This window comes from Fusarium flagelliforme, assembly GCF_020744385.1.
Source record: "Fusarium flagelliforme strain FIESC 12 MPI-CAGE-AA-0113 chromosome Unknown B0J16scaffold_3, whole genome shotgun sequence".
Lineage (NCBI taxonomy): Eukaryota > Fungi > Ascomycota > Sordariomycetes > Hypocreales > Nectriaceae > Fusarium > Fusarium flagelliforme.
This window is the reverse complement of record NW_025763505.1, coordinates 3,041,492-3,053,697: the sequence shown is the minus strand read 5'-3', so window position 1 is coordinate 3,053,697 and position 12,206 is coordinate 3,041,492. Positions and strand designations below refer to the sequence as shown.

Sequence of the window (12,206 nt, the reverse complement as noted above, 5' to 3'; positions counted from 1 at the left end):
AGATCCATATTCCAAACTAGTATCATCAAATCTACATTCGTTTCAAATCACATTCTCCAGTCACACTTTCTAGCAATCAGTATCACTGCAACTTCTACTTTAATCTGGAACTTGAGGTTTTTCTTAATATCATTCATTGTCATACTAACTGTGTGCAAGCTGCCACCAGGGCCAGAGCCTATCTAGCAGACTACATACCTCGACTGGTATTCTGATATCCCCAATCGAAAATGTCCAACTTGGATAAAGAAGGGAAGAACCAGTCCGTCCCGTAAAACAAACCCAGCAATAGAACCCCGAAAGAACATTTACGCCTGTTGACCCCATTGAACCCCCCGTATGTTTTTTCTCACTAAATGCCAGCTTTAGATGTTCATCATCATGATAATTACCTTGCCCCCATAAACAACAAAAGAAAGGGTCGTGATCATTATCAAAATACCCAGTCCAACCCTCCCCAGCGCGCCTGGTCCGAAATCGACAGCATGACCCCAAGACAAGAGAAAGAATATAACCAAAGGTGGCAGCAGCACGGTGTTCGCCAAAGAGAAAGTAGAGGCGAGCCCAACAATGCAGTTGACAAGACTCTTTCCAGGTCTTGCGGGAGCAGTGAGAAGTGCATCATGCCAACATGTCCTGGTGTGACAAGTACTGTATACCTGGGTAACACCCAAGACCTCAAGCGACTTCATGCACTCCTAATGGTACTTTGAACTGGGCTGTTGAAAAGAGCCAGCTCCACGTAGGCGATGAGTCCTGGGCGGGGACACGGCAACGATTGGGTGGAAAGATCTACACCATTCAGATGTCCGCTCTCGAAGCTGGGATGCCTGGCGGTGTCGTCGTGTTGGGGATGGAGTTTGTGCCATAGCTGTTAATGCCACCAGAAGGGTGGCTTATAGGTGTTGGCTGATACAGGGGTGGCTGTCGGTCAGGGAGGTTCGGGCTCGTGCTGCTCGCAGCTCGGTATGTGTATTCAACGACATCCCCTTTCCATGACATGCTGGGTCGTAGCGGCGACTGCGAGGACTCTGACCTGGCTCGAGATAGGGAGTCACGAAGCAGTGGCGGCGGGATAGGATGGGGGCTTGAGCGATGGATCTCAATAGGGTTACCAAGGCCGTGCTGCTGCCCAAATGGGTGCGATGTTCTCGGACTACCTGTGAGAGGAGCAGAGAAGTGGCCACCATACGGGTAGCGATCACTTGGGGCTGGGGAAAGTGGTGATGCTAGGCTGGAGCTGGTCATGCTACCAGCAGGGCTGTATGTCATTCCACCGAATCCCGGGGTCAGACTGGTGGGTGAAGAATGCTCGTGGGCATCATTCCTTCGAGCATCGACAATCAGGGGTCTCATCATGTGTTGGGCGTATGACTGAGTGTTGAACTGCCCCGGAGAGTGCATAGGAGCGTTCATGCCGTGGACTGCACCATAAGGAGAGTGGAGTGCCTGGACATTGTCGAAACCCTCGGGGACTGCTCTCATCTTTATCATACGATCGCGGTCGTCGGCATTAAGTCTCTTGATCTTAGCGCGTCTGGCTCTTGGTTAGCTATGCCAGTACAATCGTCTATAAGGGTTAAGTACCTGTTCTGGAACCAGACCTGGACCTGGCGGGAGCTCAGCCCGGGGATTTCCCTGGACAATCGCTCACGGTGCGCGGCATCGGGGTGAGGTTGCTTTGCAAACTCACTCATGAGGAATCGGGTTTGTTGATGGGTAAGTCTAACATGGTGAGCTATTGTCTGCGGCTTTTGACATAGGGGTACTAACCTGAACCGCTTCATCTTACGGCGAGCAGCTGCCCGTTCCGCAGGGGTTTGAGTCGAGTTCTCGTCGCCATCGAGTGAGTCTTCCTCATCAAGGTCGTCATCCTCTTCATCCGGTGGTGAGTTGACTCTTCCCCCATGGCTGGATTGGGCGGTTGAAACCTCAGATCCTGAACGACCAAGGGGCACGAAGGTACCAGCTGCTGCGGCTTGGGAGATACTGCCAGAATTATCCGCTACTGAATTGCCGGGCTTCATCCCATAGACATCATTGTGCGAGATGGAGTGCTTCGGTGCTGAAAGGATCCCACTGTGATCTGCGGTTTGGAGTTGAGACGAGTATAGCGGTGTTGTTCCGGACCTCATATGAATTCCCAGAGAATTGCCTTTCTCTTCCGCTGGCTGGTGCATCTGAGAAAGCTGCGAGGGTCCATTTCGTGGAGTGTAAGATTGGGAGAACCCATTGCTTCCTTGGGTAGAACTGGAGTTGTGCCCTTGCCAGCTCGAAGGTGCCGGCAGCTCGACATTGACATCGTAAGGGTTCGACATGCGAGGGCTCGTCGAGTTACGAGATGGGTCGTATCTGCTGAATGGCCAACGGCTATGTTCAGTATCGTATTGCCTTGTAACGAGCATTTGGACGAGGCGTAGATCGAATAGCAGTAGGCAGGTTTAAGTAAGAAGAGATGGCAGTGAGACCAGCCAGTGTAAGCTGAGCAAGTACAACCAACACAGTGTAGTTCCAATGTTTCTGCCCTGCTTTCACGGACGGGTCGGTATGTTGCAGGACGCTTGAAACCGCTCCCGAGATGATAACGGAGTAAAGAGCAAGGGCGTGGTAATGAGCGGGTAGCAGAATACAATGTTAGGAAATTAGGCGGAAAGGAATGTGAGTGAGGCCTGGTCTCTTAATAAACAAGCATGAGAGGTAAAGATCGGTTGGAGTTTAAGATGGCAACGATGGTTCGTAAGAATCTCTGGAACGAATGGACTGGATGTTGAAATGAAGGGATAAGCACATAAAATGTAGCTCAAGAAATGCAGTTGATATGTCGTAGGACAGAAGGAATGCTATCCAAGTCATAATCATTCACTTTGAAGCCGGGCTTGGGATGAATATATGAGTCCAAGATGACAAGCAAGGACACGCCTCATGGTGGGGTTTGGGTCAACGAAAAGCCGTAGCTGCCATATCCTTGCCCAGGGGCCTGAACAAGGTCATGTTGGGAGGTATTTCCCTGCCCTGTAAGGTGTAGGAAAACAAAGTAAAAAAGAGGTGCTTGCTTCGTGCAGGCGCACCCTGGGGCCTGTACAAGGAGTGGAAACCGCAACGACTAACAAGTGGTGGGGGCGGATATCTAACCTGGCGGACAACTGAGCGAAGCGTTGCGTGTCTATGCTTGTTGGTGCTTCAAAAGGCCCCATATGGGAGATTCTTTACCCACTATATGCTTTTTCTACGCGTCTATGTATACTTTACAGTATAGACAGAGAATCACTAAGAATCCTTGTGGGCTGATCCATCAATTTCCTCATACTACTGTACGTACGTCGGTAGCGAATAGGGTCCCCGTCAGATGTCCGTGCCGTGGTGATCCTGAACAGAGTGGGATACCGGATTCATAACGCTTCTAATTATCAATCCATCTCTTGATCAACATTCAGAGATGGATGATGGCACCTGTTTGGTATGGCTGTTGTTTCCTGCTAGTAGGTACTGTGGGACAGTGAAGAGCCAGAGATGTACGAGTCAGACTAAATACAGGGTTTTGCTCACCATCAACAAGGCTGAGTATGAGTACACTAGATAGATCAGAAAGGACAACAAAGCCACAGAGTATCAACCAAGGGCACAGCGCGGGCCTGTTTCTCTGTGAAAAACTGCATTGATCCTTCGTCATCTTGAACTTGTGTCGACGTTGCGGTTTAGCGCATGTTGCGCATAACCGTTGTCGCGGCTTGGGCGGGGACAACCAATAAGATTCTTGCAAGGATTAGGGGGTGTGCTGCAACGCTGTGAACAGGGCGTGAAATCTGGTCGGGGATCTAACTGGGCCTACAAGATTGTAAGGGTCTCGTGGTGAAAGCATATTTGGGTAAAATGCAGGGATATCTGATGAATGGTCGGGAAGGGGAGATGGTCAAGACGAGATGAGGGGATGGCCCAGAAGGCTTGTAACGTACGTATCGTACAGCACACTGACAAAGTGGACGAGTATGGGGAGATCGTAGGGATGATCGTCCTCTTCCCTGTGAGATATGTAACAAGGCTGCTCGGTGGCCTTGGGTGGTGTGAAGCGATGTGAGGCGAGACAGCGTATCAAACCCACACATACTGTACTTATCTGGTAACCAGAGAGACTGGGTGAAGCTCAGAACAAGACATTGTTAAACGTGACATATTTTTTCGTGCAGGAGGGCATTCGCAAGATGATGCGGAAGTCAGCTAGAGGCTGTCATAAATGGTGGCCGGTCCGACATGTGCGGACTCCTTTTGACCAAGTCTGACCCCTTGTATTCTTGTTCCAAGGTGAAGGTCGAGACTGTGGAGACACTGGGATTCAACATAGGTCCTGTTGAACGGCACTTGGGGCAGCCCGATCACTGGAAAGAGATTATTTGCATAGTCCGATAGTCTACAGAGTACGCATCAATGGGGGCTGCCAATGTGTGTCAAGTGTTTTAAGCTGGACGACATGAGATGCCTCGGGTTAAGACCTCAACCTTTTTTGAGCCATGGGATACCTGTCGAGAGGCTCACAGCCAGTTCTATTTCTGGAGGATGGCGATGAGGGAATCCTTGGGATCATCCGAGGCTCGGAAGCAAAACCCGGCATGTTGTTTTGTCGTGGCTGTGGCTGTCACAGACGATCATCTGTGCTTGCTGTTAAAAGTCAATGCACGACGGAACAAGCGAGTGACCAACTCCCACTTCGGCGATGCTTCAGCCTTAATTCTCCGTCCATGGAACAGCGTAGCGCAGTTGGCTAGTTGAGAGAAATGTTTCGTGACAGATCGGATAGATTAAGCCCCTACTTTGATATCAGTACATGAAGCCGATATCATCTGACTTGAGCCTACAATCAAAAGCCGAGAGCTTGAAAATTGTCCGGATCTACATATTGACGATCTCTATAAAAAGAATGAGTGGCGTTTCAGATTATCAACATATGGCGTTGATTCGTGCCTTTTTGTCGTGGAGTTGGTTGCTTGTTGAGATGCATTGATGAATCTTTAGTGGACAGTGCTCAGTTGAAGATTTGGTGGCGCAGGTTCAGCTCTGCAGGAACAGGACCTAAGTATCCGTACTACGGATACCTAGGTTAGTAGGTAGCTTTAGGTAGCTTAGTAGCCTACTACCGGGCACCTACCCACCTACTGCGGGCTGCCCGTCTGCCCGCCCAGCATGATTTTCTACCTGCCTAGAAAGGGGAAGTCGCAACGGCCAACTGCCGATCATCGGGCTGTTCTGTTCCTGCCCGCTACCTGTTAAGTTAGCCAACGCCCCTTCCCGATCTAAGTTTAGCAGGTTGAAGTGTAGACTACCTGCCTTACGAAGACCGTTCATTTCTGTTTTGGAAGTTGCAGCAGAGCCTCATGTTGAGTAGGTAGCCGCCGTATGCATCCGGTTCACCAACTAGCAACTGCATCTTCTTTTCAAACTGTTCTCACATAAAGTACAACACGCAGAATAACGGGCTCTCCTCCATAGTACCTCATCTCATGCGAAACTGCTAACGGGTGGCGGTACTAGCCAGGACCAGGGCCTGACCATAACCTGGTAAACCCGACTCTAGACGTTTCATCCTTCAACTGGGCTCGAGCTTCAGCATATCGATCCATCATGAATTGGCGCTTTTGCCTGCTTGATCGAGCAGTTGAGTGACAGAAGAAATGTCCTCTAAGGCTTAGGTTACCAAAATAAAGTAGTCTAAGTGCTACTCTAAGCTAGCATAAGATGACCAACTTATTCCATCTCTTGTGGTTTCGGTGGGTAATTCTTCTGACACCCTGACATCGAGGCAGCTTCAAATCAATTCGACTTCTCATGGCTAATTGTCTCAGAGCAGAGGACACCGAGTTTTTCAATTGCAAACAAGCGGTGATAGGAGACTGGGACGGACCCCTTGGCGCTGCCAACCGTAAAATCTGAATACTTCGAGACCGAGGTGTTTCCAGCATCCACCTTTCTTGCCTGGTACTAGGTACTGCAATTACTGCTAAGATTCGATCTCTTCAGACTGCAACTCAAACATGCTTGTTGAGCGTCAACTCGATCGACTGGGTTAATCTAATTGGATGTGCCCCTCCCAACCCCAAGCTGCCGCCCTCTACATTCACGGGAAAACCCACAATGCTGTCATATGTCTCATCTTTGGACTAAAACAATCTTGAGCTAGGAGTCGGGAGCCTTTGATAGAGCAGCGGGTTTCAATTACAGGCGCATATGCTCAAAGTCACGGTTGTGAGCTCAAGAAAAAGTAGCCGGATTCGAATTCACGTACGGCCTATACGTCATACGAAGCTACGTGATGAACCTTCGTTCTTGAATTGAGAATGCCGAATTGTCACGCCGCTTGTCGAGCCAACCGACAGGGGAACCATGACACAAACTATCATCTCGCAATACGACGGGATCTTGCTGAGGATGATACCTGCAACCTCACTATTTCGATCGCATAATGGCACAGTGGGCTGCCAGTAACCGAACTAGAGTACATACAACCTTGGTCAACAGCGAATGATCACGGTTGAGTGGCGAGCACAAATGCTGAAGACCTTTTCTGTTGCTCGGCATCGAATAAGCATCGTCTTGTCCGAATGTCATTCCCGCTCGCACGGTATCCAGTCGGTTCGATGCAGCTTCTTGCATGTATGTCAAACCATGTTTAAAGAAACGGGCTCGTCAATAAACCCTCTGTCAGACATGTGCTTGTAAGAGGCGTTCATAGTGTGGGCTTCCAAAGCTATGAAGATCCCGTTTCACAGGGGCAGTATCATCTCGGAGTGGAGGAGTCATAGCTTGAAGGATTCACTGTAAAAGTTCACTATACTGATCGGTAGTCTGCAGTCCTTTTCTTTCGTATGTATTCACGTCAGCCCAGATCTGATTGCAATCTCGAATCGGCAATTCATACAGCTACGTACTGTACTGCATGCAAGGATATGCTTGTTACAAACACGCCCCTCCTGTCCCCAGATTTCAGGACTGTTGTCTCCGCCTTTCTAGCGAATGGGGCCCTCCAACACGGGTTCCTGGTTCCAGTCGATGACTACTCTCGAAATCCAGGACGATCGTCTGAGAATTTGATGAATGGAGGATCCACGATCTGGCAGGATATGAACAATCGTGAGCACTGTTTTGTCTTCCTCGATAAGCCGAGCTTTGGAGCTCCTCATACATGTACAGCTGAAGCTGAAGCCGAGAGTGGTGAAGAGCAGGAACACCACTGCTTAACTGATGCCATAGCAAACAATGCTGCAACTAACAGCCATAATAAGCAGAGCGTTTCTTCCTTGATTCGATCCCCAGCTAACTGTTAAGGCGCAGATGCATTGCCAAACATCAAAACCTTGGTTCGATCAACAGTCATAGGGTTCCTGTCACATCGCGTTCGCCATGGGTCTCACTGGTGTATCAATCAGGGCCCAAACATTCTTTTTCTTCCAGAACTTTATCCCAGTTATAGTTTTGCGCCCTTGTTCTTATTCGTTTGAATTCCCTATTCTGGTATTAAGATTTGACAGCTCCTTCTTGTTGAAGGTCACTTTAGCAAAGCAGCCTGCAAATCAAATAGCCGTCAGGGGGTGCCTTATGTTTCCTCAACTCTGTCCGGAAGAATCGGATCTTTCACGTACGCACTTGAGTTGCAGTGCATTCATTACTCTTGCAGCACATGCAGATTTCAGAACATCACGGGCGTCATGAATATGACCGCAGTCATCTGCATCTAAGTAAGGTGCAGGGTTGGAGAAGCACATAAACATCTCTGATCTTTTTAGCATCTCTGTGCACTCGGCAGTTTTCAAGATCGACGCGATTCCTGGTTGTTCGACCTCGCCATATTAACCAGATCTGAAAAGCTGGCATATACGCGAAAGCTCATATTTGAGAATGTTACTCTGGCCCACTAACCGCCCCATATCGATCGCCCACTAGCCATGGTTCCCGTATCGTGTGACAGCCTGGCAGACGGGATATTATCATACTTATTTCTCCATGCTGGATCTTGTCGCCGCCCTCGTATCCTGCAACCCAGACAATGCAAGACCCTGGACGTTCTCTTAACCAGTCGCATTCATTGCTGAGTTGACAGTTTCTCGATTACGTTGCAACACCATTCAGTAAACTCTCAACTTTGTCACGAGCCTCGTCACACGACGGCAGTCTTCGCGGAGAAATTAAAGTTACGGCTACCGTTGCTAAGATTAAGAGGCCATATAACCCAATCAAACTACCGAAGCTTATTGAATTCTCTGCTTATTATCCGGGCCCTGTATGCGCAATATCTAGCATACCCCTAACAATGAGATATCTACGTCAGTTCTTCAAGAAAAAAGAAGGATAGGAGCGGTATTGCCTGGCTGTATCCATAGACAGTTTTTGCTTCCAAGATTGGAGCAGGATCCGATTAGCAGATCTATATACCTGAGTTGCTATCAACCGAGGCTGCGAGGCTTGGGGATGTAAATGTGTTTTGCTTTTGATATGTTGAGGTTGCGAATCTGACTGACCAGGGCCTCTATAGTGGCCTGTTTAATATGGAGCAAGACTCTGTAAGAATCGTACAGTGACATCTAGCCAACGGGCATTCCGTGATCCCTGCCCTGCACTATCAGACTACGGGACATGATATGAAACTTAAAAGAATGAACCTTGAGCTGGTATACAGATCGAGACTGCCCAGTATGGAAAACACGAATTCACATTTCATCACAACTCCTATTTGACCGCTCCCTCTCAGGGAGGAACAGAACAACGGTCGCCATCGTGGTTGCAAGAACCGCCCGTCCGGTCCGTCGGGCCTGGTTTCTCCTAGCATATACTACAATTCCTATGCACCCTCTACCTAATCAAAAGGATCTGATATTCTGAGCTTTGGCAGATACAAACCGGATCAGATGCGTCTATATCTATCCCTCTGAGAACAAAGCGAACTGGGTATGTATGGAGTTTCTTATGGCCCTCTATACTATACACAGGTTCGAAGCTTCCATTGATTACTCTTACCAGCCCGAGAAAGCACAGCAATCAATCGATCACAACCACGTTCTTTCGAACCAAGTCAGTGCATCTTCTCAAGCCTAGTCATCCACAATCAATGGAGCATTCCTCATCCACGATGATGGCCACACAATGAGAGCCGAGCCTCGGCAGGCAATAAAAAGAAAACATAACAAGCGCTCCACACGCCATTGTATCAGCCTTCTGCTGCTGCAAGTCAACTCGTCCACAACGGAAAGAAAAAGAAAAAAAAACGACATATACATGCATATCGGGCCTGTCCTTGCTGGAGCTATCTTGGGACTAACTTCCTACACACATACGGTAGCCCATTAGCTCAACGGCGATATGGACCTCCTCTGTCTCATAACTTGCTTTTGCTACTAACACAGAGATGTCCTCATTGGATCGATATGAATATCTGGAGCTGCAAATTTTTTTCGCAACTCGCAAGCTTTCCTTGTGTAGGCGCTTCGGTAACAGACGACTGAGCCTGGTTACACTACCTCTTACCTCATAAAGATCAACAGAATTACTTGAGAGTTCCTGGAGCTGAGGGTTGGGTTATCATACAGACAGTACATAGAGTCAAGGAAGAGGCTCAGGCTTGTCGACCCAAAACCCCCATCTCGTCCTCTGGCCTTGTGGGGATACTATATTGCTAAACATCCTTCCTTCTTCCACCCTCCTCCTTGCTCTAGACGATTTGCTAACCCTATCAGTAAATAGCTTCATCCAATACAAGAAATGTCTGCGCTTCTCGGTCGATCCGAAGATATATGATGGTACTAAGAGTCTCCTAGCTTCGCACAGTCCAGTCACGAAGCCGCCAATATACAGAAATACAACACGAAACAAAACAACAGGAACGATCCAGAGTGAGGAGTGGAAATATCAGCCGGGCACAAACGAACGGACGGTTTCAGACTTAAAGAAAAATGTCGGTGCGGTTGAATGATGTGACTCGGACTTTGGTTGTGCTTGTTTCGAGCTTTGATCTTTTAGCCTCCTCTCCTTGTGGGTAGTTAATTAATTAACTAACTAATAATATTTGATACTAAAACAGGAGCCTGGATTGTTTCCTCCACATCACAGCGATTGTTTTACTCGTTTCAGCATAGTGAGGATTATGATGAAGAAAGTAGGTCGGTCTTATTGTCATCAAGGAAAGTAAAGGATGACATCTAGTCCCAACAAAGATAGGGTGACTCACTGGTGACTGCAAAGAAGAACCGGGTTGGTACTAAGCTATTCCCGTCGTATTCTCACACCATAGACTACTTTGCTTTACTATAATTCTATTCACCTGTACCTGAATTGTACGTTCAGCTTCACCTGCACCTGCACCTGCACCTGAATTGTGCGTTGAGTCTTCTCTAGATGGAGTTCACAGTTCTTGAACCATAGGTTCATGGTTAGATTGCATAGCAACAGGGAATAGAGATACTCCTTGCATTATTTCCCATCTATATCCAGTGTCGGACATTTCAATTGATGGTCAGATGATGCAACATCTTGTTGGTGCGAGTTTCATGGAAAGCTTGGTCGATCGAGGTATCTTCTCCAGCAAGGGCCATGGGTTCCACGGAACTAATACAAGCGGTGAAGATAAACGAACACGCCTCAAGGCTTAACTCAGAGTTGAGTATGTTTTAGAGCCCGATGCTAGACTGAGTGGTGATAAAATTGATGTGGGCATCAGTGAAGAAACCAGAGCCTTGGATCATCTACGACAGTATCACTTAATCCAAGACGCGCGATAAGCTTTCGACAATAATCACGTAGTTATTAAATTTCAAGATTGCTTCTAATAAAGTTTCATTTCGGCTAGATTAAATGTTTGCTGAATTGTTTTTTATTTTTAGATTTCTTGGACTTTTATGTAGGGTAGGGTATATCAGTTCTGATATCGATTTTATAACCAAATCGACTGCTCAGTATCGATAGAACATACATACATGCCGGATCTAATAGTCGTAGAAGCCTTTGCCACTCTTCTTTCCATACCATCCAGCGTTGACCATGTTCTTCAAAAGTACACTCGGTCTGTACTTGGAATCAGCTGTCTCCTCGTACAGAACCTTCATGATGGAAAGACATGTGTCCAGGCCAATAAAATCAGCAAGCTGAAGAGGACCCATGGGAACATTTGTGCCATTCTTCATAATAGCATCGATCGAGTCACGGTCTCCAACGCCAGTCTCCAGACAGATGACAGCCTCGTTGATGTAAGGCATAAGGATACGGTTGGCGAGGAAGCCAGGAGAGTCGGCGGATACGGAAGTGATCTTGCCCATGCGCTTGCAGAACTCAATGGCAGTGTCGAGAGTGTCCTGGCTGGTCTGCAGACCACTGATAATCTCAACACCCTTTTGCACAGGGACAGGGTTCATGAAGTGAGTAGATACAACACGGGATGAGGCGGAAGTGTCGGTAGGATCCGTAGTTGTTGCAGCGGCAATACGAGTGATGGAGATGGAAGAAGTGTTTGTAGCAAGAACGGCATGCTTGGGGCAGATCTGAGCTAGCTTGCTGAAGATGTCGAACTTGAGGTTGGGCAGCTCAGGAACAGCCTCGATAACAATGTCCGCAGAAGACAGATCCTCCATCTTGGTGCTGGTAGTAAGGAGAGAGCGTGCCTTATCAGCCTGCTCCTGAGTGATTCTTGACTTGGAGACATCCTTTGCTAGGAGCTTCTCGGCAAATGCAATGCCCTTTTCCAAAGCCTTGTCTGTGGTATCGATCAAGGTGACAGGAACCTGCGCCCTTTGAGCGGCAACGAGAGCAATACCCAGACCCTATTGTGAGGTTTGTTAATTAAATTTCTTTGGTCAACGTCTTTCACATGCAACTTACCATCTGACCAGCGCCGATGACACCAAGCTTCTTGACCTCTGTAGCAGCATATTGACGAGGTGTAGAGCTGAAGCAGCGCACTTGGCGCGAAGCTGCTAAGGAGCGCATTCGAAGAATTGAGGCAGCCATTTTCTCCTTTTCTTTTTGGAAGAATTTGTGAATCTAGAGTTAACAGAATTCGATCGATGCTACTTCTAATAAGTTCCCCATGGGGACGTTAGTGAATACGCCGACGCCGACGCCGAACGGCTCATGCCATCATATTGCGGGTAACCTCGGCCCCGAACATCAATTACCGACAGATAGATCTTATCTTATCGTATCTTATCACCCCTTATCGCATACCCGCGTTAATT

General features: G+C 48.0%; 2 protein-coding genes across 2 annotated transcripts; both read right to left on the bottom strand.

Annotated features, from left to right (window-relative positions):
• Nucleotides 1–757: 757 nt before the first annotated feature.
• On the bottom strand, nucleotides 758–2,662 carry B0J16DRAFT_105027 (uncharacterized protein). Its single transcript, XM_046121333.1, has 3 exons — nucleotides 1,774–2,662; nucleotides 1,588–1,725; nucleotides 758–1,537 (listed from the first exon to the last, which is right to left on the bottom strand). The coding sequence occupies exons 1-3, from the start codon at nucleotides 2,403–2,405 to the stop codon at nucleotides 802–804; spliced, it is 1,506 nt and encodes a 501-aa protein (XP_045984869.1). The 5' UTR covers nucleotides 2,406–2,662; the 3' UTR covers nucleotides 758–801.
• An 8,103-nt stretch (nucleotides 2,663–10,765) lies between these two features.
• Nucleotides 10,766–12,073, bottom strand: B0J16DRAFT_413372 (3-hydroxyacyl-CoA dehydrogenase). Its single transcript, XM_046133371.1, has 2 exons — nucleotides 11,851–12,073; nucleotides 10,766–11,792 (listed from the first exon to the last, which is right to left on the bottom strand). Exons 1-2 carry the CDS (start codon nucleotides 11,977–11,979, stop codon nucleotides 10,962–10,964), a joined length of 960 nt encoding a protein of 319 aa, XP_045984868.1. The 5' UTR covers nucleotides 11,980–12,073; the 3' UTR covers nucleotides 10,766–10,961.
• Between the last annotated feature and the right edge of the window lie 133 nt (nucleotides 12,074–12,206).